Here is a 26962-nt window from a genome sequence, read left to right as displayed (position 1 = left end):
TTAGATCATTTTTCTACTATACCTTTATGTTTTATGTCCTTTTAAACAGAGCGCACACTCATAAAAAATAATGGGAACAAGCCGGTTGTGGGTCAGAGGTGCAGATATAAATAAATGAGGGGCACATACTATATGTCTGTCTTTCATGATAACAGTAGATTGTTGTTCCGTTACTAATTAAACTACTAATCAGCATACAACTGTATTTTTCACTTTACCAAGTACAAAAGGGATAATTCAGTGTCATTCGGAAATATTTTACATTAATTCAGAATAAACTTTTACTATTGTGACAAATGCCTTACAAAATGTTGTACGAAAATGACAATCTATTTGGTTCAGTGAATTTTAATCTGGACTTTTATTAACTGTCATATTTGGTGTTATATACCTCTCTCATGCACTGTGCTGCACACTGTCTGTCAGGCAACTAGTGCCCATTCCTGTTTTTTTCTCGATTTGTCCTCAATTGCTACCGTTTGCTCCAGCGGACGTGAAACTGGCCTCCTGCTGATCTCTGGTTTTCAGGGCTTCAAAGGTGCTGAATTTTAAAGCCTATTTGTGACGCGATTTGTGGCATGATTATATTTGTTTGCTGAATTATAGTTTGAAAGTAGATGAGTCATCAGGCACATAAGGCCACACTTGCAAGGAAAGTAGTTTGAATTAATTATTTCAGAATCATATTAATGCATATCAGTATAAGTAAGAGGTTATTTCCATGGTTATTAAGCTATGCATATTCAGCAAAGGGTAACAAGAGATTTAAGTAAATTTGAGAATGGAAGTAAATTGGAAAGTTTTTTAAATTGTATGTTTTATCTGACTCATGACTAAGGGGTTAATCCCCGAGAACGTTGCTTGTTTTTATGTCTGAAGAATAAAGATTAATATTTCTTTAATAGGTGCTGTGGACACTTTTGTGTATACAAATTAAGTCTTCACAGACACAATATACACAAACGCCAACTCTCCGAAATGTAATACTCATGCACTGCCCTCACAGCATATGTGTATATGCCACTGAAAAACAGTAATAGCATTTACTAGAAGCATTTTTGCTAATGGAAATATACATTGCAAAAATGCTTCTATTTAAAATTGAAATGCACCCATGCATATTTCAATTTTGACCTTTCTATCCCTTTAAAGGTACGTGAAACCCAAACATTTTCTTTCATGATTCAGAAAGAGAATGCAATTTTAAACAGCATTGCAATTTACTTCTCTTATCTAATTTGATTCATTCTTTAGATATCCTTTGTTGAAGAAATAGCAATGCACATGGGTGGGCCAATCACACAAGACATCTATGTGTAGCCACCAATCAGCAGCTACTGAGCATATCAAGAGAATGAAAGAAATTAGATAATAGAAGTAAATTGGAAAGTTGTTTAAAATTGGATGCTCTTTCTAAATCATGAAAGAAAAAAAAAATAGGTTTCATGTCGGTCTCTAGCTTTTTTCTTTCTATTGTGGGTCAGAGGTCTTGGGAAGTGCATATGATTTAGTGAATAACTGCATGTTTCATCTTCTGAGCATCAACTTCATGGGGTAGAGGTCAAGTCATTTGAAATGCATTAAAAGGACCCCTAAACACATTAGAATAGCATCCTATAATATAAAAGGCCAAATGTGTTTGTCTGAAGCCGTCATGCGCAGTAGAGACAGCGCAAGGACAACACATCTGGCCTTCAACACACTGACTTGGCATCTGGGCCTGGGCCGACCGTGCGTGACGGGAAGAGATCAAAAGAAAGGGGAGAGAGTGCAAAAGAGGGGGGATAAAGAGAGCAAAAGAGAGTGATAGAAACAGCAAAAGAGAGGGGGAGAGAAACAGCAAAAGAGAGGGGGAGGGAGAGAGACAGCAAAAGAGAGGGGGAGAGAGAGACAGCAAAAGAGAGGGGGAGAGAGAGACCAAAAGAGAGGGAGGAGAGCGCAAAAGAGAGGGAGGAAAAGAGAGGGTGAGAGAGAGAGCAAAATAGAGAGAGGGGGAGAGAGAGAGCAAAAGAGAGGGGGAGAGAGAGAGCAAAAGAGAGGGGGAGAGAGATAGCAAAAGAGAGGGGAGAGAGAGCAAAAGAGAGAGAGGGGGAGAGAGAGCAGAAGAGAAGGGGAGAGAGAGAGCAGAAGAGAAGGGGGAGAGAGAGCAGAAGAGAAGGGGGGAGAGAGAGAGCAGAAGAGAAGGGGGAGAGAGAGAGCAGAAGAGAAGGGGGGAAGAGAGAGCAAAAGAGAGAGGGCAGAGAGAGCAAAAAAGAAGGGGGATAGAGAGACATCAAGGTGTGGAACCGCTGTACTGCAAAAAATGACCCATGTACACAGGCTTTAGGACTAGCAAACAATAGAGGCATAATAAAAAGTTAAAATTTCAATTGAGTAGTAGATTTTTTTTTCTGACAAATGCCAAAGTTAGTTACAATTTCCTTCCTATTGTATCATGTGACAGCCATCAGCCAATCACAAAAAGCACATACGTATATCCTGTGAATCTTGCACATGCTCAGTAGGAGCTGGTGCCTCAGAAAGTGTGCATATAAAAAGGTTGTGCACATTTAGATAATGGAAGTGAATTGCAAAGTTGTTTAAAATTGTGTGCTCTATCAGAATCATGATAGTTTAATTTTGACTTGACTGGTTCCTTAAGGGGAAATACATCTTATAGTAGAGTATCCCTTTAATACACTAAAACAAACAAAAGCTTTATTGGCTGTCTGCTATGAATGAAAGCAAATTACAGGCTCTTACATTACTGCAGGATCTATATATGAGATCTTTTGCAGGTGCTCTTTGCTATGTTGCTGGTGCACATCTACAAAATGCTAATGAACCATTTTGAACCAGGGTTACATAATCAATGACACATCTTATGTTTCAGAGTGGGAGCTCTCTGACTTATTTTTTCCAACCCACTATACATGCAAAACACATTTATTTAATGCATGAGAGGTATGGCAGGTCCTTCTGTTTCAAGTGAAAAGCTTACCAGAGAATGTATGTCCAAAATTGTGGGAAACAATGTATTACGGCATTTCAGATTCTATTTTGCACATATAGTATATATTTCAAGTAATAAGTGAACAATCTCATTTAAGTGAAAAAGTATTACATTGCTATATAAAATAATAAAATGATAATTGCTTACTCACAGTTACATTTCTTCTGCACAAAGCGAATCTTACATGCTGTTCGGTACGTTGACAGACGGATTCGATCCAAATCTTGGGCCCCTGTAAAGAAAACACAATGAAAACATATTTAAAATAATTAGTGTTTTGAATATGTGATTTTCAGGGAAAATAGAGATACAATTACAGGTTCTTACAAATCACCACTCAATAAAATATCTCAAACGTTTTCTCGGCTGTAAAGTACTTTAAAGGGATATGAAACCCCAAAAGTTTCTTTGTTATTCAGACAGAGCAAAAAATATTCCAATTTACTTCTATTATCAAATTTGCTTTGTTCTCATGCGGCTAGATTACAAGTTTCGTGTTTGGCTTAAAAAGTAGCGTTAAGAGGTCCTAATGCTGCTTTTTAACGCTCGCTTGTCTTGAAGGTCCAGGCTCACCGCTCACTTTTTGGCCAGACTTGAAAATACCGCAAATCCACTTATGTAAATTGCGTATCCTCTTTTTTTAATGGGACTTGCATAGCGCCGGTATTACGAGTCTGCCAAAAAGTGAGCGGTAGACCCTCTCCTGTCGACTGGTACCGCATTCTAAAGTCAGTAGTTAAGAGTTTTACAATTTACACTACAACGCCGTAGCATAAAACTCTTAACTAAAGTGCTAAAAAGTACACTAACACCCATAAACTACCGATTAACCCCTAAATCGAGTCCCTCCCGCATCGCAAACAATAAAAAAAATGTTTTAACCCCTAATCTGCCGAACCGGACATCACAGCCACTATAATAAATATATTAACCCCTAAACCGCCGCACTCCCGCCTCGCAAACATTAGTTAAATATTATTAACCCCTAATCTGCCGTCCCTAACATCGCCGACACCTACCTACATTTATTAACACCTAAATCTAAGTCTAACCCTAACACCCCCTAACTTAAATATAATTTAAATAAATCTAAATAAAATTCCTAACATTAACTAAATTATTCCTATTAAAACTAAATACTTACCTGTAAAATAAACCCTAAACTAGCTACAATATAACTAATAGTTACATTGTACCTATTTTAGGGTTTATTTTTATTTTACAGGCCAGTTTGTATTTATTTTAACTAGGTAGAATATTTATTAAAGTTATTAACTATTTAATAACTACCTAGCTAAAATAAATACAAATTGACCTGTAAAATAAAACCTAACCTAAGTTACACTAACACCTAACACTACACTATAATTAAATTAATTCCCTAAATTAAATACAATTAAATACAATTAAATAAAATTAGCTAAAGTACAAAAAAACCCCCACTAAATTACAGAAAATAATAAACAAATTACAAGATTTTTAAACTAATTACACCTAATCTAATCCCACTAACAATATAAAAAAGCCCCCACAAAATAAAAAAGCCCTACCCTACACTAAATTACAAATAGCCTTAAAAGGGCCTTTTACAGGGCATTGCCCCAAAGTAATCAGCTCTTTTACCTGTAAAATAAAATTACAAATCCCAACCAACATTAAAACCCACCACCCACACAACCAACCCTACTCTAAAACCCATCCAATACCCCCTTAAAAAAAACTAACACTAACCCCTTGAAGATCACCTTACCAGGAGAAGTCTTCATCCAAGTGAAGTGGTCCTCCAGACGGGCAGAAGTCTTCATCCAGACGGCATCTTCTATCTTCATCCATCCAGGCGGAGTGGGAGCATCACCCAATAGGATATTTTCTACCTTAATTCCGATTGGTTGATAGAATTCTATCAGCCTATTGGAATTGAAGGGACGCCATCTTCGATGACGTCATTTAAAGGAACCTTCATTCAGTATTAGCCTTCGGATGAAGAGGATGCTCCGCGTCAGATGTCTTGAAGATGGACCCGCTCCCTGCCGGATGAAGATAGAAAATGCCGTCTGGATGAAGACTTCTGCCCGTCTGCTCGGGGTTCATGTAAGGTGTAAACATAAAATGTATTTCCCCATAGGAATCAATAGGGCTGCGTTAAGGAGTTTTACGCTGCTTTTTTGCAGGTGTTAAGACTTTTTTTCAGCCGTCTCTCCCCGTGCACGAGCACGTTACACCAGCTGACATAAGCAGCGCTGGTATTGGAGTGCGGTAATGAGCAAAATTTTGCTCAACGCTCACTCCTTGTCTTTTAACGATGGGTTTGTAAAAACCTGTAATACCAGCGCTATAGGTAAGTGAGCGGTGAGGAAAAACTGCTCGTTAGCACTGCACAGCCTCTAACGCAAAGCTCGTAATCTGGGCCATGGTTTGCAGAAGAGATACCTAGGTATTTACCATCTAATTCTCTTGCAAATTGAGAGCATTATTGAAAAACTGCTGCTATATAGTGCTCCAGATACATGCACACTCCTGAGCTTACATCCCTGCTTTTCAACAAAAGATATTAAGAGAACGAAGAAAATGTGATAATAGAAGTAAATGAGAAAGTTGTTTAAAATTGCAGGCTCTATCTGAATCATGAAGGAAACATTTTGGGTTTCATGTCCTTTTAAGCCAAAGGGACACATCTGCTGGTTATAAATTTATAAATAATTAGCTAAAGGGACATAAAAGTGCGAAAACAAAATGCTCCAATGTGTAACAGTGTTTTATTATTCCACTATTGCTTACACATAACTATATATTTAACCCCTGCAAAAAGGTTCAACACATATTTAAAGTCAGCTCCAGAGCAGCAATGCACTACTGGGACCTAGCTGAACACATGAGCCAATGACAAGAGGCATATGTATGTAGCCACCAATAATCAGCTAGTTCCCAATATGCACTGTAGCTCCTAAACCTTTTCTAGAGAATGAAGATAATTTGGTAATACGTTTAAAATGAAAAGTCACAAAAAATGTCACGCTCTATCTGAATTGGGGAAAAAAATTTTTTTTTATTTTTTTTTAAAATAATTTTTATTGAGGTAATATGGCAAACAGAAATACAATTTCAAAGAGAAACATCATGGCAACATGCCCGTGCGACATACATCAGGATCTACATGGTGAATTAAGCAAGCATGTCCTCACATCTGTAGCATCTGACCCAAAAGTAAATTTTCTAGCCATGTATATCACTTCGTTTTACCTAAGTACATTTTCAACAGGACAAATAACACAGATTAAAACATCCATCTTATTATAAGCCCAATTTCAATGACCAATTCGTGACATATGCAGGCTTGTACTTGTCCTTGATATATACAACAGAACTCATAATACATATAGTTTAGTTTGGACAACATAAAATAGGTTAATAAACGGTAATAATACTACGGCCTAACTTTCATACTGAGGCTCCAGAGACAGAGATGTAGGCCTTTAAGTGTCCATAATATTTGTATCAAGACATAAAACAGTATAACAACACGCTTAATAATATAGGTTCTATACGCTTTATTTCAAAAACCTCCCTAATCTATTCAGGGGAAAATTTAATTTTGACTTTCAAGTCTCTTTAAGGAAAAAGGTACATTTTTTATTGCTAAGAACCAGCAGATATATGAAATGATCAACCTAAACCGAAACAGTACAAAACTAAAGAAATAGCAACAGTGATACAGTACTACACAGTGGTGCCTTATATGTTATCTACTGTACCAGATGATGACGTCTTTGGACAACACTTCATAGAAAAAAAAAAAAAATATATATATATATATATATATATATATATATAAAAATTGGTAGGACTACCAGCTCAATCCAACGTGTAAAGTATTAGGTAGCCCTGGATATCTAATAAGTAATATATCTAGGGGTGCAAGGGGGCATAAGAATAAGTATAAATAATTAAAGAAAAAAAGAAAATAGAAAACTAAAGAGGAACAGTATGCCCTATGCCAGCACTGTCTATAAATAATCATCTAAAAAGATAGAGCAATCAAACACTGAGTGTAGAGGTCCCTGGTTGGATGGAAACAGATCACCCTCCCATAAACAAACAGATGCCTCTAAATGCAGATACAAAAATGCATATTTATTCAACAATGAATCTTATATAGTAAGTGCAATAAAAAGTAAAATGCATATACTAGAAAAATAATATATGATACCCATCTACCAATGGCCATTGGGATAATGTGCTAGTCCCATTGCAATGTAAAAGCTCATGTAAACAGTGATTTAGGGGCTAATTACTTCCCATATCCTTGGCCCTGTAATGGCCTAATGAGCAAGAGGAGAGTCAGATCATATTATAACTTGCCCCATACAGAGGCTCTTAACTGTAATTCAATAATGCAAAGTGCAGATAATAATAAAGCGAGTATATAAGTCAACAAGCATAAAAAAGTCGCGAGGCAGCAGGCAGATAGTAGGTAAGTATTTAGCACAGACCAGAATTAAGTAGATTTGTAGCAGTTAAGTTCCCAGATCATGCACTGGGCATTTAGGGTACAACCTACAGAGTGTATTGTCCTCGCGTAAGGGAGTCTGCTAGTGAAGTGAAAAGCAGATTAGATCTCACCGGTCTTCTAGATGTAACATCTACTGGTCCAACACTGAAGAAAGTAATGCTGGTCACTTAATCTTCCGTTCATCTGCTCCTCTATCTGCTATATTCCAATTCAGCAGCTGTTGACTTAACTGTACCTCGCTACGTTAGTACAGCTGATGTAATCCCAAAGGCAAAATGGTATAAGGATCCCTTGGCTGGCCTAGCCGAGGACTAAAAGCACAAACGCTACACGTGTTTCGCCGCAGGGAAGATTATGTGCGGCTTCTTCATGGCGTAACATTTCCTAATGGATTGTATTCCCCTCCGGGAATTTAAACAGTATTGGGAAGTTCCGGATAGTATACTTCCTGACTGACGTATAGTCCTACTTAGAAAGTATCAATAAATCAAAAAACTAAATTTATGCTTACCTGATAAATTGATTTCTTCTATGGTAAGACGAGTCCACGAATTCATCCTTTACTTGCGGGATATTATCCTTCCCTACAGGAAGTGGCAAAGAGCACCACAGCAGAGCTGTCTATATAGCTCCTCCCTTAGCTCCACCCCCCAGTCATTCGACCGAAGGTACAGGAAGAAAAAGGAGAAACTACAAGGTGCAGAGGTGACTGAGATTAAATCAATAAAATATAATCTGTCTTAAAAGGACAGGGCGGGCCGTGGACTCGTTTAACCATAGAAGAAATCAATTTATCAGGTAAGCATAAATTTAGTTTTCTTCTATAAAGGTAAGACGAGTCCACGGATTCATCCTTTACTTGTGGGATACAATACCAAAGCTACAGGACACGGATGAACGGGAGGGACAAGACAGATGGTTAAACAGAAGGCACCACTGCTTGAAGAACTTTTCTCCCAAAAACAGCCTCCAAAGAAGCAAAGGTATCAAATTTGGAAAATTTGGAAAAGGTATGAAGCGAAGACCAAGTCGCAGCCTTACAAATCTGTTCAACAGAAGCATCATTTTTAAAAGCCCATGTGGAAGCCATTGCTCTAGTAGAGGGAGCTGTAATTCTTTCAGGAGGCTGCTGTCCAACAGTCTCGTATGCCAAACGGATGATGCTTTTTAGCCAAAAGGCAAGAGAAGTAGCCGTAGATTTTTGACCTCTACATTTTCCAGAATAGACAACAAACAAAGAAGATGTTTGACAAAAATCTTTGGTCGCTTGCAAGTAAAACTTTAAAGCACGAACCATGTCCAAGTTGTGCAATAGACGCTCCTTAGAGGAAGGATTAGGACACAGAGAAGGAACAACAATTTCCTGATTAATATTCTTATTAGTAACAACCTTAGGAAGGAATCCAGGTTTGGTACGCAGAACCACCTTATCAGCATGGAAAACAAGATAAGGCGAGTCGCATTGCAATGCAGATAGTTCAGAAACTCTTCGAGCCGAAGAGATAGCAACTAAAAACAGAACTTTCCAAGATAGAAGCTTAATATCTATGGAATGCATAGGTTCAAACGGAACCCCTTGAAGAACTTTAAGAACCAAATTCAAACTCCATGGCGGAGCAACAGGTTTAAACACAGGCTTGATTCTAACTAAAGCCTGACAGAACGACTGAACGTCTGGAACATCTGCCAGACGTTTGTGCAGTAGAATAGATAAAGCAGATATCTGTCCCTTTAAGGAACTAGCTGATAGCCCCTTCTCCAATCCTTCTTGGAGAAAGGACAAAATCCTAGGAATCCTGATCTTATTCCATGAGTAGCCTTTGGATTCGCACCAATAAAGATATTTACGCCATATCTTATGATATATTTTCCTGGTAACAGGCTTTCGAGCCTGAATCAAGGTATCTATGACCGACTCAGAGAACCCCCGCTTGGATAAGATCAAGCGTTCAATCTCCAAGCAGCCAGTCGCAGAGAAACTAGATTTGGATGCTGGAACGGACCTTGAATCAGAAGGTCCTGTCTCAGTGGCAGAGTCCATGGTGGAAGAGATGACATGTCCACCAGGTCTGCATACCAGGTCCTGCGGGGCCACGCAGGTGCTATCAAAATCACTGAAGCTCTCTCCTGTTTGATTCTGGCAATCAAACGAGGAAGGAGAGGAAATGGTGGAAACACATAAGCCAGGTTGAACGACCAGGGTACTGCCAGAGCATCTATCAGTACTGCCTGAGGATCCCTTGACCTGGACCCGTAATGAGGAAGTTTGGCATTCTGACGAGACGCCATCAGATCCAATTCTGGTGTGCCCCATTGCTGAATCAATTGTGCAAACACCTGCGGATGGAGTTCCCACTCCCCCGGATGAAAAGTCTGACGACTTAGAAAATCCACTTCCCAGTTCTCCACTCCTGGGACATAGATTGCTGATATATGGCAAGAGTGAGTCTCTGCCCATCAAATTATTTTGGTAACCTCTATCAATGCTAGAGAACTCTTTGATCCCCCCTGATGATTGATATATGCTACAGTAGTGATATTGTCCGACTGAAATCTTACGAATCTGGCCTACGCAGGCTGAGGCCACACCTGAAGCGCATTGAATATTGCTCTCAGTTCTAGAATATTGATTGGGAGGAGAGTCTCCTCTTGAGTCCACAAACCCTGTGCTTTCAGGGAATTCCAGACTGCACCCCAGCCCAATAGGCTGGCGTCCGCCGTTACTATGACCCACGCTGGCCTGCGGAAACACATTCCCTTGGACAGATGATCCTGTGACAACCACCAAAGAAGAGAGTTTCTGGTCTCTTGGTCTGAGGAGATAAATCTGCATAATCCCCATTCCACTGTTTGAGCATGCAAAGTTGCAGTGGTCTGAGATGGAAGCGAGCAAACGGAACTATGTCCATTGCCGCTACCATTAAACCATACACTGAGCCACTGACGGCTGAGGAATGGAATGAAGAGCTCGGCAGATGGATAAAATCTTTGATTTCCTGACCTCCGTCAGAAAATTTTTCATGTCCACCGAATCTATCAGAGTTCCCAGGAATGGAACTCTTGTGAGAGGGATAAGTGAACTCTTTTTTACGTTCACCTTCCACCCGTGAGATCTTAGAAAAGCCAACACGATGTCCGTGTGAGACTTGGCTAGTTGGTAAATTGACGCCTGGATTAAGATATCGTCCAGATAAGGTGCCACAGCTATGCCCCGCGGCCTTAGAACTGCCAGAAGGGACCCTAGCACCTTCGTGAAAATTCTGGGAGCCGTGGCCAACCCGAAGGGAAGAGCCACAAACTGGTAATGCTTGTCCAGAAAGGCGAACCTGAGGAACTGGTGATGATCTTTGGGGATAGGAATGTGTAGATACGCATCCTTTAAGTCCACGGTGGTCATATATTGACCCTCCTGGATCATTGGAATAATAGTCCGAATGGTCTCTATCTTTAAGGATGGGACTCCGAGGAATTTGTTTAGGATCTTGAGATCCAAAATTGGTCTGAAAGTTCCCTCTTTTTTGGGAACTACAAACAGATTGGAGTAGAACCCTTGCCCCTGTTCTGTTTCCGGAACTGGGCAGATCACTCCTATGGAATATAGGTCTTCTACACAGCGTAAGAACACCTCTCTTTTTGTCTGGTTTACAGACAAATGAGAAAGATGGAATCTCCCCCTTGGGGGAGATTCTTTGAAATCTAGAAGATACCCCTGGGTTACTATTTCTAAAGCCCAGGAATCCTGAATGTCTCTTGCCCAAGGCTGAGCGAAGAGAGAAACTCTGCCCCCTACTAGATCCAGTCCTGGATCGGGGGCTACCCCTTCATGCTGTCTTGGAGGCAGCAGCAGGCTTCTTGGCCTGTTTACCCTTGTTTCAAGTCTGGTTAGGTCTCCAGACTGACTTGGATTGAGCAAGATTCCACTCTTGCTTTGCGGCAGGGGAAGAGGAAGAGGGACCACCTTTGAAGTTTCGAAAGGAACGAAAATTATTTTGTTTGGTCCTCATCTTATTCGTCTTATCCTGAGGAAGGGCATGGCCTTTCCCTCCAGTGATGTCTGAAATGATCTCTTTCAGTTCAGGCCCAAATAGGGTCTTATATTACACCAAAAGAGAGGGAGAGACCTCTCTACAAGACTGCCACATATAGCACTCTGTGCCTGGACTAATGATGGAGAAATTGGGAATTTAAAATATAACTATTATTAGATACATTAAAATAAAACACTCAATTAAAAACAACCTGGAAGTAGTAGGCCTATTACTTAATCTTCTGTAAGCCTTTGATGTGTTATAGGTGCTTAGAAGGAAATTGCGTAGGCAGGGAGTTATAAGTGAGGCCACTTTGTTCAGTAATAATTTAAATACTAAAGTGTTAATATTTGTGTGTCAGATGCACATATATCTAAGTATCTAAATATATTATTGATTTGTGCTTGGGTATTGGAATTGAATTCAATGCTAGTAACGTTCAGTGAACTCCAAAATACACATCAGAAGTAATGTTAGAAACTTCACTTTATTAACAACTGCCACTCCTGTTTGATCTTTTGTTGGAGTATAGATAGTTAAAATATTCAGAATAATCAGGTCTCACGTGACAGTTTGTGATCCTGAATTATTTGGTTATATTTTTGAGAATTCAAATGTGTATTGTGTATCTTCTTTATTCAACTTTTCCCACAGTTAATAGGTTTATTGTTACATTAAATTATTTACAACCTCTGTGTGGTTCAGTTGATTCATTTGTGTCAGAATATTAACAAGGTCTGTTTCTGTTTACTAGCTAGTCATACGTCCAAATATCAGTAATTCTGTGTTTGGCGTAAGGATTATTATCCCATTATCTCAGTAACACTTTCACATATGGAATTCTTGTAGGATTGTGTTATTTTGTAATAGGAAGTATATGTGCGACTTCTATTAAGTTCAATCCTAATGGTAATAATGTGCACTTTTCAGTAACATAGTGTAATATAGTTCTTACACCTCATGACTCAGCCAATATAAGTGTGCTGAATCTTGGTAGATATTGAAACAATAGGATGCATCAACTGTTACATTTAACTGTTTGTACTTAAGTGGTGGGGGAACTCACTTCACTTGTAAGTGTGTAACCGCAATATTATGCAGCTATGTATACAGCTATTGCGGTAGTATGTTATGTTTGCCACTCTTGCTGTAATATTCTGTGTATCCTCTCTTAAATTAATTTTGTTCCTCATGTGATTCCGTGTCACACTAAGAATGCAATATGGTGCTTGGTGTAAAATACTTTAGAACCAGATACTTATTTTCCAGAGTTATTTGTTATACGCCAACCCCGGTAGTATTCATAACTGCGGCCATATCTTGCAGGGTGAAAGAATTAGACGCACTAGAAGTAGTTGGCGTTGCTTGTGCGGGCGTTAATGGTTGTGATACTTGGGGAGAATTAGATGGCATAACCTGATTCTCTTCTGACTGAGAATCATCCTGTGACATACTTTTAGTAGCTAAAATATGTTCTTTACAATTTATTGAACTTTCAGTGCATGAGGGACACATTCTAAGTGGAGGTTCCACAATGGCTTCTAAACATATTGAACATTGACTTTCCTCAATGTCAGACATGTTGAACAGGCTAGTAATGACTACAAACAAGCATGAAAACACTTTATTTAGTGAAAAAAATAACAATCTTAAAAAAACGATACTGCGCCTTTAAGAGAAAAAAAGCATACACTTCTGCAAAACAGCCTAAACATGCACCAAATTTTTCAAAATTTTGTATGTAGACACACTATAGGTAGTTAAGATTGCACCACAAACATTATTAGCAATTAACCCCTTAATTTCCAAACCGGATCGAAAATAGGCCCAGATCCGAAAAAAAAACACTCTCAGCACCTTGCCACAGCCCTGCTGTGGCCCTACCTGCCCTCAGGGATCGAAAGTGTGGGGTAAAAGCTTCGATTTGGCCCAAAACATACACCAGGGCCCTCAAGAGTTAGAGCTTGCTGCTTACTGACAAAACTAACTGCGCATCTGAAGCGTGAAAATAGGCCCCGCCCATCTGACTCGATGTTTCCTCAGCCTTAAAGAACCACACCAGAGCGGTTATAACTAGCCATGTGGGTTCTAAGACCCGAAAATTAAGCCATGTGTGCCCTTAATAAAGTTGCCCAAAACGTTTATTGCCCACAAAAACGTTAAAGCACTCCCAAATCAAAAAACGTTTGCTCACAAACATTTGCCATTCAGTGTCAACCATACTTGTAATTGGCCCCATATGCAAGCTAAGTAATGCCCTTCTTTTAGCTCTAGGATTACTGCTTACCCTTACCCTCCTGGGTATAATGTCAGCCTCATTGCTGCACAGCATGAAACCGTTCCTCACACTGAAGTTTCCTGTACTCCTCAGCCTCTGTGGGAACAGCAATGGACCTTAGTTACAAATGCTAAGATCATCCTCCTCCAGGCAGCAGTCTTCATCCATCTGCTGCCTGAGAATAAATAGTACACACCGGTACAATTTAAAACAAACTCTTGCTTGTAGAAATTAAAAACTAATATTTTATCACCTCTTTCACTTTACCCTTCCTAGTACTTAGAGTAGGCAAAGAGAATGACTGGGGGGTGGAGCTAAGGGAGCAGCTATATAGACAGCTCTGCTGTGGTGCTCTTTGCCACTTCCTGTAGGGAAGGATAATATCCCACAAGTAAAGGATGAATCCGTGGACTCATCTTACCTTTATAGAAGAAAGTATAAATCTTATACATATTCATGTTTTATATTTGCAACATTTTGCCCTTATTGCATATTCAATATAATACCACATCAGAAGCATCAGAAATCACCCAAATCGATATGTAACATTGTATCTATACCATATGTACATATTCTGTACCTAGAAAATAAGCACCTATTTTTAATGCTATGATATTATCCTCAGTGTGTGCTTGAGATGTATTAAGGCTATTTATGATAACATATACATAACGTACATTACTGACAAACTCTAATGTCAACCCTAGGAAAGAGAGATAGAACTAGGATAGAGATGGCTCTCGTGCAAATATAATTTAATTTTTTTTAAAAAAGACACTCCAGATTGTAATAACTGGGATATTGCCTAAGATTTCAAATTTTTGCAAAGTTGTTTATTAAAGACTATCTGCTACAGTATATATAGCATGTGTGTCATTCATTTGATGGTCTAAATACAACTATACAACTGTATTGATTGTATCACCCCTTTAGACAAAGGCATAAATATAAGCCGCCCCTTTATTTGTGGAGGGAGGAATAGTGTATGTGTCTCCTATAAATTCATGGTCTGGACACCATTACAGGAATGGGACAAAGTTTATTTCCTTGTTTAGACCTTTGGGTTTAAGGGTATCCATGTTATGGATCCATTTACATTATGCCTGTAATAGCCATTTATCTAGATTCCCCCTCTTCCTTGCTGAGCTATGAGTTCTAGACCTACAGCTTTTAGGCCAATTGGAGAGTTATTATGACATTTAAAAAACTGCTTTACACTGTTCATTTTTAATGTCCCTTTTATGCTCTTTTACCCTCTCTCTTAGTTCCCTGTAGGTTTTCCCTACATAGAATAGGAGGCACGGGCATGATACCGCATATACCACTTCTTCACTCCTGCAATTTATGTGCCCTATTATTTTGTGTGTTTTTTTCCTGGGCATTTGTAATTTTGTTTCCTTTCTGGATGTTTTTGCAAATGCTTCATTTCCCACATGGGAAGTTAACATCTTTTTTTCCGATAGTTTTGTTGCCAGTTAAGTTTTTGAACTGGATTTCTAAAGTGACTATGCACTAATTTATCTCATAACTTGGGCGATCTCCTAGGGGTCATGAGTGGTATTTCACCCACTATTGTTCGCATAGTGGGATCTATCATTAGTATGTCCCAGTGTTTTGTAAGTATTGATCTGATATCATTCCATTTGTTGTTAAATGTTGATAAAAATATTACTGTGTTGTGCTCTGGGGTCGGTTTATCATCTTGTTTGTACAAAACTCTATCCCTGGAGTTTTCTTATGCTCGTTGATAATTTTGTTTGAGGCTTTTATGGGAATATCCTCTATCCAGTAACCTTCCAGTTAGTTTATTAGCATGAGTACTAAAACATTCTGATGTAGAACAATTTCTCTTGCATCTAAGATATTGTCCATATGGAATCCCCTTTGTCACTGAATTAATGTGATGACTGTCAGCCCTTAGTATAGTGTTAGCTGACGTATGTATCCTTTCTGAACATTTCGGCTTGAATCATTCCCTCTTTTATGGATATTTTTAGGTCTAGGAAGGTAATCAAATCCCTACTAAAATCATATGTGAAGTTTAAATTAAAATAATTTTGATTCATTAGTATGATGAATTCTTCCAATTCCTTCACTGTTCCTTGCCACATAACTAAAATATCTTCTATGTATCATGCCCATAGACTTATTTTTTCCTCATATTCTGATAGCGTGTTTCTTATGTGGTCTACCTCCCATTTGCCAAGATACAGGCTGGCATATGTGGGGGCACAACTTCCCCCATTGCTGTTCCTAATATCTGGCAGTAAAATCTATTGTCAAAGATAAAGAAGTTCTCCTCCAAGATGAATTGTAGTAGTACTAGAGTAAAGTTAGTATGTGCTGTGTATTCAGTGCCTCTTTGTTTTAGGTAGTATCTGAACGCCTCAATCCCTAAATTGTGAGGGATTGAGGAGTACAGAGACTCCACGTCTATTGCCATCAATAGATATATGGTACTATCTTAAGGGAATAATAGTGCTTTTAGTTAAAGTGGAGATAGCCCCATCCACCTTAGGAATAGTTTCCTGAAGCTCTTTACTAGAAGATGGTAAAGGAAACAATTTCTTACATTTGAAAGCTGGATTAAAATGAATATATGGCTTGGACCATTACTTAGAATTATCTCTGTAATAACTTCAGGAACTGGACAAACCTTTTGAGTTTTAGCAGTAGGTTTGAAAACAAGTCAGGCTGCTTGACAGACTTTCCTACTGATGATTAGAGTCCTGTACACTTAAGAGTACATAAAACCTCTTTTAGCAGAAAGCGAAGATGATCAAGCTAAAACATGAAAAAGGAGGATTCAGTATCTTGATCAGTAACTGACTCCTGATAAACTGAGTTGCTAGATAAACTGACTGTAGGTTGAGTGTCAGACACAGCCCTTTGTGCTTACCACATCTCAGAAAAGTAATAGCACACAAAATCAAGAGGTGACAGATTCCTTTAGAGCAGTGCTTTCCAAACTGTGTGTCGTGACACATTAGTGTGTTGGCAGCAGTGAGTAGGTGTGTCCCAGCTTCAGCACAAATATTTTTTGAGTTTAAATTTTTTTTTTACATCTTTTTTTTGGTTTTCGACTTTCCACCTGCTTGCTACGCATATCACATGGTTGACTTGTGATTGATACCTAGTGGGTCACAGATCATCTTAACCTCTTGGCGCAGCTCAGTGGGAACTAAAACTATTCCCATTGGTGGCTTTGGCAGCGCATTGGCTCCTGACTGCACATGTAGTCTCCTCATTCGGCTCGTGACTACATGTGTAGTCAGTGAGTGGGACAGCAGTGTGTTTGCAGTGCGGGCAGTAGTCAGTGCAACTTGCAGAGCTCTGAGGGTGGCAGCTTAAACGCTGAGCTGAAGTCAGAAGTCAAAGTGAGTTTTTTTCTGCAGCTAGCTCCCAGTAGTGCATTGCTGCTCCTGCTCTTGATATATGGATAGATCGAGTACAATCGGGTTGATTGACACCTCCCTGCTGGTGGCCTATTGGCCGCGAGTCTGCAGGGGGCAGCATTGCACCAGCAGCTCTTGTGAGCGTATTGCTCTCCGCATTCAGCGAGGTTTGTCGGACCTGATCCACACTGTCGTATCAGGTCCGAAAGACCTTTGATAAATATCCCCCCTAGTAATTACAAGACATTTATGTTGTGCTGCTATAGAATAAGATATCAGCTAAGTCAACATTTTTAAAACAAATTAAGAATATTTTTAATGCAGTTATTTATTAATAGCCAAACTCCACCCACCATTTGCCTTATGGCAGACAACAAAGCTAGCCCCGGCTACAATGTTATAGAGAATGCATCGTTTAGCAGTTGTTATCTCATAAAGCTAATTAGGGAAAGATATGTAGGAGAGTTAGCCTTGAGAAGTTAACAGTGTGCAGTTTAAGTTCTGGGAATTAGAAATTGCTCAATTTTCAGAGCTAAATTACATGAAAAGGGAGCAAAATAAAAATGAAAGTATATTGCAAAGTTATTTCATTATACATAACTAAACATGTTATATACAAATCTCATGGTGTTTACTCTCCCTTTAAATATAAGTGATACAAGGATCTACCCTCTAAAAGAACTAAAGGAGTGCGGACAGTTCCAGTATGTTCCAATACAATGAAAATACAGTCACAGGAAATAAAAATACACCACAGAATAACATTTGTGAAATTTAATATATTACAATAAAATATAAAGTAATTGGAGACGATAATAAAAGTCTTAGATGTTCAGGGACTTATGACAGCTAAGTCCGAGAAAAATACTAAGTTTCAATTTAAATAAAAAAGCTAACATTACTAAAAAATAAAAAAAACTAAGATTAAATTAATTTAAGATTACAAAAAATAAAAGTAACATTAAATAAAATAATAAACCAAATTATCAAAAATAAAAAAATTAAACCTAATCTCTATGAAGTCCTGTTCCAGGCGGTGAAGTCTTCTTCCAAGTGGCCAATATCTTCTACCAAGCAAGGACCACTTCCTTCTTCATCCAGGACCAGCGACCACGAAACCATGGAGCGTGGAGGATCCTCTTTGTATGATGGCCGCCGTGCACTGAATAGTGAATTCAAGGTACGTGTTTAAATATTGCGTCCCTAGCATTCCTATTGGCTGATTTGATTCTTCAAATTCAAATCAGCCAATAGGATGAGAGCTACTGAAATCATATTGGCTGTTCAAATCAGTTAGACTTAGGCTTTTTTTTCTTTCTTTTTTTCAAATAAGCTTTCTTGAAGTGCAAATATTCAAATACAGTAAACATGTACAGTATTAAAGAAAAAAAATAAAATCACAGAGATATAACATAGATAGTTTGTTTACAGCAGAAGGCAGTATATGCAATCACTTAATCTTGATAAGAGCTCACCCCCTTTTTTACCATGTAGGGGGTGAGAGATGATTAGCTTAAACTCTTTTACAAATTTTAGGGCGTTCAAATATAATAGTAATGTATTAGAATACATTAGGGGAGGGGAACAGGAGGGATTAAGTGGTGAATAGAGAGAGAGAAAATGGAGCTAGACAAAGGGGGGACGAAGGGAAGAGGGATGTGGGACTGGGAGGGACAGAACAAAACAAAACAACAACAACAACAAAAAAGGGGGGGGGGGGAGACAGTGATATTCTTTCTAAGGGTGTCGCTTCTCCTGGCACCACTAAAATTGTACTGTGCCAAAGTGCCACCATAATCTCATACTCCTCCAATTTATGATTTTTAAAGTAAAAATATCTCTCTAAAATAAGAATTTCCTCCACTTGGGATTGCCACTCTCCTAGAGTAGGTTTTTTTTGCTTTTTCCAGTTTTTTGGAATCAATTTCTTGGCGCTTGTGAGCATAATTAGCAATAGGGCAAGGTGTATCCGACTTTAGGCTTTTTTTTTATTGGTTGTTTTTTTTTTAGATTAGGGATTTATTGGGCACTATTAGGGGGGGACTTAGATTTTTTTTTTTTTATGCAAAAGAGCTGTTTATTGGTAGTTTAAGCATTAGATTAGGGGGTGTTTTTGTTTTGTTTTTTATTTTTATATTTTCATAGGGATTAGGTTTAATTTTTTATTTTGTATAATTTTGTTTATTTTCTGTAATGTTAGACTTTTATTTTTGGTAATTTTAGATTAATTTATTTTAATTTAATCTTAGGTTTATTTTTCTAAGTACTGTTAGGATTTTTTATTTTAAAATTATAATTTAGTATTTTATTATTTTATGTAATTTGGGGTTTATTTAGTGGGTGTTAGGTTAGGGGGCTTAATAATTACATATAGAGTAGAGTATTTAGAGAAGTGGATGGACCGAAATCAGGAACATCCAAAAGACCAGGGATAAAGCACACTCGTTATCTAGAATAAATTACAGGGACAGTTAGGGTAATATGCAAAAAATATAAATTTTATGTAGCCATAAATATATAAAAACCAACATATATGTAAACCAATATGTGAACAAACACATAAAGACAGACAAACGTACACAACACATGGACCACTCACAATTGAGCGTAACTAGCTGGCTTGATAAGTTCATATGGTGCACCATAACATGTAAAATTCAGCATAAAGATGCAAAAGCTAAAACGCAAGGGATCAATGACATTGAAAACGACCAAACATGAAGTGTCCATGTGAGCACTAGCAGGGTATTTATCAGGCAGACCGCTGTTGGCTATCGCCAACTCCACCGGTCAGACCGCCGTCAGCAAATGGCCAACTCCACCGGTCTTGAATATATTACCTTCCCTTTGCTAGTTGGTAGTGATGAAAGGGTTCACTTCATTTCCACAGGGTCGATAGTAGAAAACAGGAGGTTGTGGGGGGATCCCACGGTTTAGGAGCTGCACACCTATGCGTCCACTTGCGCGTTTCACTCCGTCACATAGTAATTAAGGTTTTTTTTGCGTTGTGGGGTTAATAGGTTAATTAGGGTACTTGCGGGGGTTAGACAGGTTAGGGGTTAATAATTTTATTAGGATTATTGCGTTGTGTGGGTTTGGCAGTTTAGGGGTTAATAGATTTATAAGGTTTGTTGCGATGTGGGTTAATGGCGAATTAGAGGTTAATAGTTTTAATAGGTACTTTGGGATGTGGGTTTATGGCGGATTAGGGGTTAATATATTTATTAGGTAGCTTGCGATGTTGGGTTTGGCAGATCTAGGGGTTAATACTTTTACTAGGTAGATCGCGATGTGGGTGAATGGCAGATTAGGGGTTAATAGAAACATAGAAACATAGAATTTAACGGTAGATAAGAACCAAAAAGGCCCATCAAGTCTACCCATATTACATGTTACTTTTTCCTTAGGATAGCCTTATGCATGTCCCAGGCATTTTTAAGTTCCTTTACAGTCTTTGTGTTTACCACCTCAAATGGAAGTTCATTCCATGGGGCATATGTATCAAGCTCCGTATGGAGCTTGATGCCCCGTGTTTCTGGCGAGCCTGCAGGCTCTCTAGTAACAGCAGTTATGAAGCAGCGGTCACAAAGACCGCTGCTCCATAACCTGTCCGCCTGCTCTGAGCAGGCGGGCACACATCGCCGGAAATCAACCCGATCGAGTACGATCGGGTTGATTGACACCCCCCTGCTGGCGGCCTATTGGCCGCAAGTCTGCAGGGGGCGGCGTTGCACCAGCAGCTCTTGTGAGCTGCTGGTGCAATGCTGAATACGGCAAGCGTATTGCTCGCCGTAATCAGCGATGTCTGTCGGACCTGATCCGCACTGTCCGATCAGGTCCGACAGACATTGATAACTAGAGGCCCATGAATCCACCTCCCTTTCTGTAAAAAAATGCTTCCTTAAAAAAAAAAATGTTTCCTTAAAAAAAGGCATATTGCGCAGTGGGAGGTTGTCAGTTTAGGGGTTAATACATTTATTATTAGTTGTGATGTGGGGGGATTGCGGATATAGTGGTTTTATGTGTCGGGTTTATTTTTGGGAGACGGGTTAGAATTTTACGGGAGATTTTATATTTTTTTTTTAAAAAATTAGGAGCTGGCAGCTTCTAAAGTGCCGTAAGTCACTGGCGACTCCAGAAATTTGTATTTATGCACATTTCTGGACATCGTTAGTTTATCCGACTTACAGCACTTTATGAACTGCCGGCGCCGTATATGTGATACCCCGATGTGCGAGGTGAAATTACGGGTGGCGCAGGTTTGGTTTCAACAGTTACGCTGGAGCTTGCACCGCATATGTAATCTTGCCCCATGTAGTCAATATATTGTGGGTAGCAGCTAGTTCCAATCCACCTAAATCACCTGTGATGTCAGAGTAGGCCCATGACTGCTGCTAACAAATAATAGAAAGTGCAGGAAGCAGCTAGCTCTGACATCAGGGCTGGCCTCACCACTGGCTGCTCTGAGGAGGAGTGATTACACATCTCTTTCAATCTTGCCATTTTCCAAGGGGGGGGGGTGATGTGGCAAGTTTCATCCATTAGATAGCTTGCAGTAGCATTAACCAGCCATTTGTAATGGCTGGTTATTTATCGTGCGCCCGTAAATTTGCATGCTCCACTTGTAATCTAGCCCTTTATAGCGATTACATTTTTCATTTAACGGCCCCTAAACTTGATTTATACTATGAATTGAGCAAGACAATGAATAAAGAATGTAAGCAATGTTATACAGAAAATGTATTGCAGAAACCATTTAAACAAAGTAATTGTGACAGACTAACTGGGCAAATAGCCCAGAAACAAATGGAGAGGAAAACGAAGAACTGTCTATGATAATATATATTTGAATGTGAAAAGGAAATTATATTATATTTGTGAAACTTGATGAAATCAAAGGGAGACAGGAGAGATGCAAAGGAATATAAGAACAGTGTTTTGTTGTCACCCACAATACATTAAAACTGATACATTTCTTTCTTTCAGGATGAGGAGAAGTCCATAGGTGTCCATAACATGTGGGATATATTTCATGCCACTAGGAGTAGGTCAAGAACCCTCACAAGAACTTTAATCTCTCCCACCTCCTCTCTTCACTCAGTTTACATATAGCCGAGCAGAGGAGATGTACAAAAGGTAGGAAAGACAGAAAGCCGGGTTAAGAGGTGCAAATAAGAACTATCGCCCATCTAGTAAAAATGCGAGCGGGTCCTATGTGGAAGAAATGGGTATAAGAAAGAAAACCTTCCATGATAATAACTTTAGGTCCAAGAAGTGCATAGGTTCAAAGGGAGTATCTTCCAGAACAAAAATAATCAGATACAAATTCCAAGGGGGAGAAATGGGTCTAATAACAGGGCCAATGCTCACCAAGGCTTGGACAAAATTTTAACATCAAGTAATCTGGCAAGTTGTTTTGTAAAACAAAAGCAATAATGCTGAAATCTGTATACAAAATGTATGCTCTGTCTCAAGTGCTTACAGATGCTTCTACTGAATAAAACACTCAAAAATTACCAATCAACCTCAAGATTGGATTAGATTTACAAAACGAAAAAATGGTTGCTTTTGAGTGCGCCTTTAACACTTAGGTTTTGTCTGAAAACTCAGGTTGTGTATATAATAAATATTGTTCATTTCGAATATAAAGATGTAAACTATGAACTATTGTTTGTAGTATACTAGAGTAAGCTTTTAACTATAAAGTGGATCTCACTGCAATGATAACAAAGTTAGAAAGCGGCATAAAACTCATACACACTTAAATAAAAATCTGTTTACTATGTATCCAAAAAAATCATACAGTCAGGGTTCTTAAAATCGTGCTCACAAACATGTGTAGCACAATATAAAAACAGAATTTATGTTTACCTGATAAATTTCTTTCTCCAACGGTGTGTCCGGTCCACGGCGTCATCCTTACTTGTGGGATATTCTCCTCCCCAACAGGAAATGGCAAAGAGCCCAGCAAAGCTGGTCACATGATCCCTCCTAGGCTCCGCCTACCCCAGTCATTCGACCGACGTTAAGGAGGAATAATAGCATAGGAGAAACCATATGGTACCGTGGTGACTGTAGTTAAAGAAAATAAATTATCAGACCTGATTAAAAAACCAGGGCGGGCCGTGGACCGGACACACCGTTGGAGAAAGAAATTTATCAGGTAAACATAAATTCTGTTTTCTCCAACATAGGTGTGTCCGGTCCACGGCGTCATCCTTACTTGTGGGAACCAATACCAAAGCTTTAGGACACGGATGAAGGGAGGGAGCAAATCAGGTCACCTAAATGGAAGGCACCACGGCTTGCAAAACCTTTCTCCCAAAAATAGCCTCAGAAGAAGCAAAAGTATCAAACTTGTAAAATTTGGTAAAAGTGTGCAGTGAAGACCAAGTCGCTGCCCTACATATCTGATCAACAGAAGCCTCGTTCTTGAAGGCCCATGTGGAAGCCACAGCCCTAGTGGAATGAGCCGTGATTCTTTCGGGAGGCTGCCGTCCGGCAGTCTCGTAAGCCAATCTGATGATGCTTTTAATCCAAAAAGAGAGAGAGGTAGAAGTTGCTTTTTGACCTCTCCTTTTACCTGAATAAACAACAAACAGGGAAGATGTTTGTCTAAAATCCTTTGTAGCATCTAAATAGAATTTTAGAGCGCGAACAACATCCAAATTGTGCAACAAGCGTTCCTTCTTTGAAACTGGTTTCGGACACAGAGAAGGTACGATAATCTCCTGGTTAATGTTTTTGTTAGAAACAACTTTTGGAAGAAAACCAGGTTTAGTACGTAAAACCACCTTATCTGCATGGAACACCAGATAAGGAGGAGAACACTGCAGAGCAGATAATTCTGAAACTCTTCTAGCAGAAGAAATTGCAACTAAAAACAAAACTTTCCAAGATAATAACTTAATATCAACGGAATGTAAGGGTTCAAACGGAACCCCCTGAAGAACTGAAAGAACTAGATTGAGACTCCAAGGAGGAGTCAAAGGTTTGTAAACAGGCTTGATTCTAACCAGAGCCTGAACAAAGGCTTGAACATCTGGCACAGCTGCCAGTTTTTTGTGAAGTAACACCGACAAGGCAGAAATCTGTCCCTTCAGGGAACTTGCCGATAATCCTTTTTCCAATCCTTCTTGAAGGAAGGATAGAATCCTAGGAATCTTAACCTTGTCCCAAGGGAATCCTTTAGATTCACACCAACAGATATATTTTTTCCAAATTTTGTGGTAAATCTTTCTAGTTACAGGCTTTCTGGCCTGAACAAGAGTATCGATAACAGAATCTGAGAAACCTCGCTTCGATAAAATCAAGCGTTCAATCTCCAAGCAGTCAGCTGGAGTGAAACCAGATTCGGATGTTCGAACGGACCCTGAACAAGAAGGTCTCGTCTCAAAGGTAGCTTCCAAGGTGGAGCCGATGACATATTCACCAGATCTGCATACCAAGTCCTGCGTGGCCACGCAGGAGCTATCAAGATCACCGACGCCCTCTCCTGATTGATCCTGGCTACCAGCCTGGGGATGAGAGGAAACGGCGGGAACACATAAGCTAGTTTGAAGGTCCAAGGTGCTACTAGTGCATCCACTAGAGCCGCCTTGGGATCCCTGGATCTGGACCCGTAGCAAGGAACTTTGAAGTTCTGACGAGAGGCCATCAGATCCATGTCTGGAATGCCCCAAAGTTGAGTGACTTGGGCAAAGATTTCCGGATGGAGTTCCCACTCCCCCGGATGCAATGACTGACGACTCAGAAAATCCGCTTCCCAATTTTCCACTCCCGGGATGTGGATAGCAGACAGGTGGCAGGAGTGAGACTCCGCCCATAGAATAATCTTGGTCACTTCTTCCATCGCTAGGGAACTCCTTGTTCCCCCCTGATGGTTGATGTACGCAACAGTCGTCATGTTGTCTGATTGAAACCGTATGAACTTGGTCCCCGCTAGCTGAGGCCAAGCCTTGAGAGCCTTGAATATCGCTCTCAGTTCCAGAATATTTATCGGTAGAAGAGATTCTTCCCGAGACCAAAGACCCTGAGCTTTCAGGGATCCCCAGACCGCGCCCCAGCCCATCAGACTGGCGTCGGTCGTGACAATGACCCACTCTGGTCTGTGGAATGTCATCCCTCGTGACAGGTTGTCCAGGGACAGCCACCAACGGAGTGAGTCTCTGGTCCTCTGATTTACTTGTATCTTTGGAGACAAGTCTGTATAGTCCCCATTCCACTGACTGAGCATGCACAGTTGTAATGGTCTTAGATGAATGCGCGCAAAAGGAACTATGTCCATTGTCGCTACCATCAACCCGATCACTTCCATGCACTGAGCTACGGAAGGAAGAGGAACGGAATGAAGTATTCGACAAGAGTCCAGAAGCTTTGTCTTTCTGGCCTCTGTTAGAAAAATCCTCATTTCTGAGGAGTCTATAATTGTTCCCAAGAAGGGAACCCTTGTTGACGGGGATAGAGAACTCTTTTCCACGTTCACTTTCCAGCCGTGCGATCTGAGAAAGGCCAGGACGATGTCCGTGTGAGCCTTTGCTCGAGGGAGGGACGACGCTTGAATCAGAATGTCGTCCAGGTAAGGTACAACTGCAATGCCCCTTGGTCTTAGCACAGCTAGAAGGGACCCTAGTACCTTTGTGAAAATCCTTGGAGCAGTGGCTAATCCGAAAGGAAGCGCCACGAACTGGTAATGTTTGTCCAGGAATGCAAACCTTAGGAACCGATGATGTTCCTTGTGGATAGGAATATGTAGATACGCATCCTTTAAATCCACCGTGGTCATGAATTGACCTTCCTGGATGGAAGGAAGGATAGTTCGAATGGTTTCCATCTTGAAAGATGGGACCTTGAGAAATTTGTTTAAGATCTTGAGATCTAGGATTGGTCTGAACGTTCCCTCTTTTTTGGGAACTATGAACAGATTGGAGTAGAACCCCATCCCTTGTTCTCTCAATGGAACAGGATGAATCACTCCCATTTTTAACAGGTCTTCTACACAATGTAAGAACGCCTGTCTTTTTATGTGGTCTGAAGACAACTGAGACCTGTGGAACCTTCCCCTTGGGGGAAGTCCCTTGAATTCCAGAAGATAACCCTGGGAGACTATTTCTAGCGCCCAAGGATCCAGAACATCTCTTGCCCAAGCCTGAGCGAAGAGAGAGAGTCTGCCCCCCACCAGATCCGGTCCCGGATCGGGGGCCGATATTTCATGCTGTCTTGGTAGCAGTGGCAGGTTTCTTTGCCTGCTTTCCCTTGTTCCAGCCTTGCATTGGTCTCCAAGCTGGCTTGGCCTGAGAAGTATTACCCTCTTGCTTAGAGGACGTAGCACCTTGGGCTGGTCCGTTTTTACGAAAGGGACGAAAATTAGGTCTATTTTTTGCCTTGAAAGGCCGATCCTGAGGAAGGGCATGGCCCTTACCCCCAGTGATATCAGAGATAATCTCTTTCAAGTCAGGACCAAACAGCGTTTTCCCCTTGAAAGGAATGTTTAGTAGCTTGTTCTTGGAAGACGCATCAGCCGACCAAGATTTCAACCAAAGCGCTCTGCGCGCCACAATAGCAAACCCAGAATTCTTAGCCGCTAACTTAGCCAATTGCAAAGAGGCGTCTAGAGTGAAAGAATTAGCCAATTTGAGAGCATTGACTCTGTCCATAATCTCCTCATAAGGAGGAGAGTCACTATCGAGCACCTTAATCAGTTCATCAAACCAGAAATATGCGGCTGTAGTGACAGGGACAATGCATGAAATGGGTTGT

The 26962-nt window shown here is 39.9% G+C and overlaps 1 protein-coding gene across 5 annotated transcripts in view; it reads right to left on the bottom strand.

Moving 5' to 3' along the window:
• Positions 1–26962, bottom strand: part of DTNA (dystrobrevin alpha) — a 685079-nt gene that overhangs the window by 303659 nt on the left and 354458 nt on the right. For all 5 annotated transcript variants that reach the window (XM_053715018.1, XM_053715020.1, XM_053715021.1 and 2 more), the window contains exon 3: positions 3144–3224. In XM_053715018.1, coding sequence (XP_053570993.1) covers positions 3144–3224 — 81 coding nt within the window. The remainder of the gene's footprint in view (positions 1–3143; positions 3225–26962) is intronic.

This window comes from Bombina bombina, chromosome 5, assembly GCF_027579735.1.
Source record: "Bombina bombina isolate aBomBom1 chromosome 5, aBomBom1.pri, whole genome shotgun sequence".
In the NCBI taxonomy this organism is placed as follows: Eukaryota; Metazoa; Chordata; class Amphibia; order Anura; family Bombinatoridae; genus Bombina; species Bombina bombina.
This window is presented reverse-complemented; position numbering and strand designations above follow the sequence as displayed.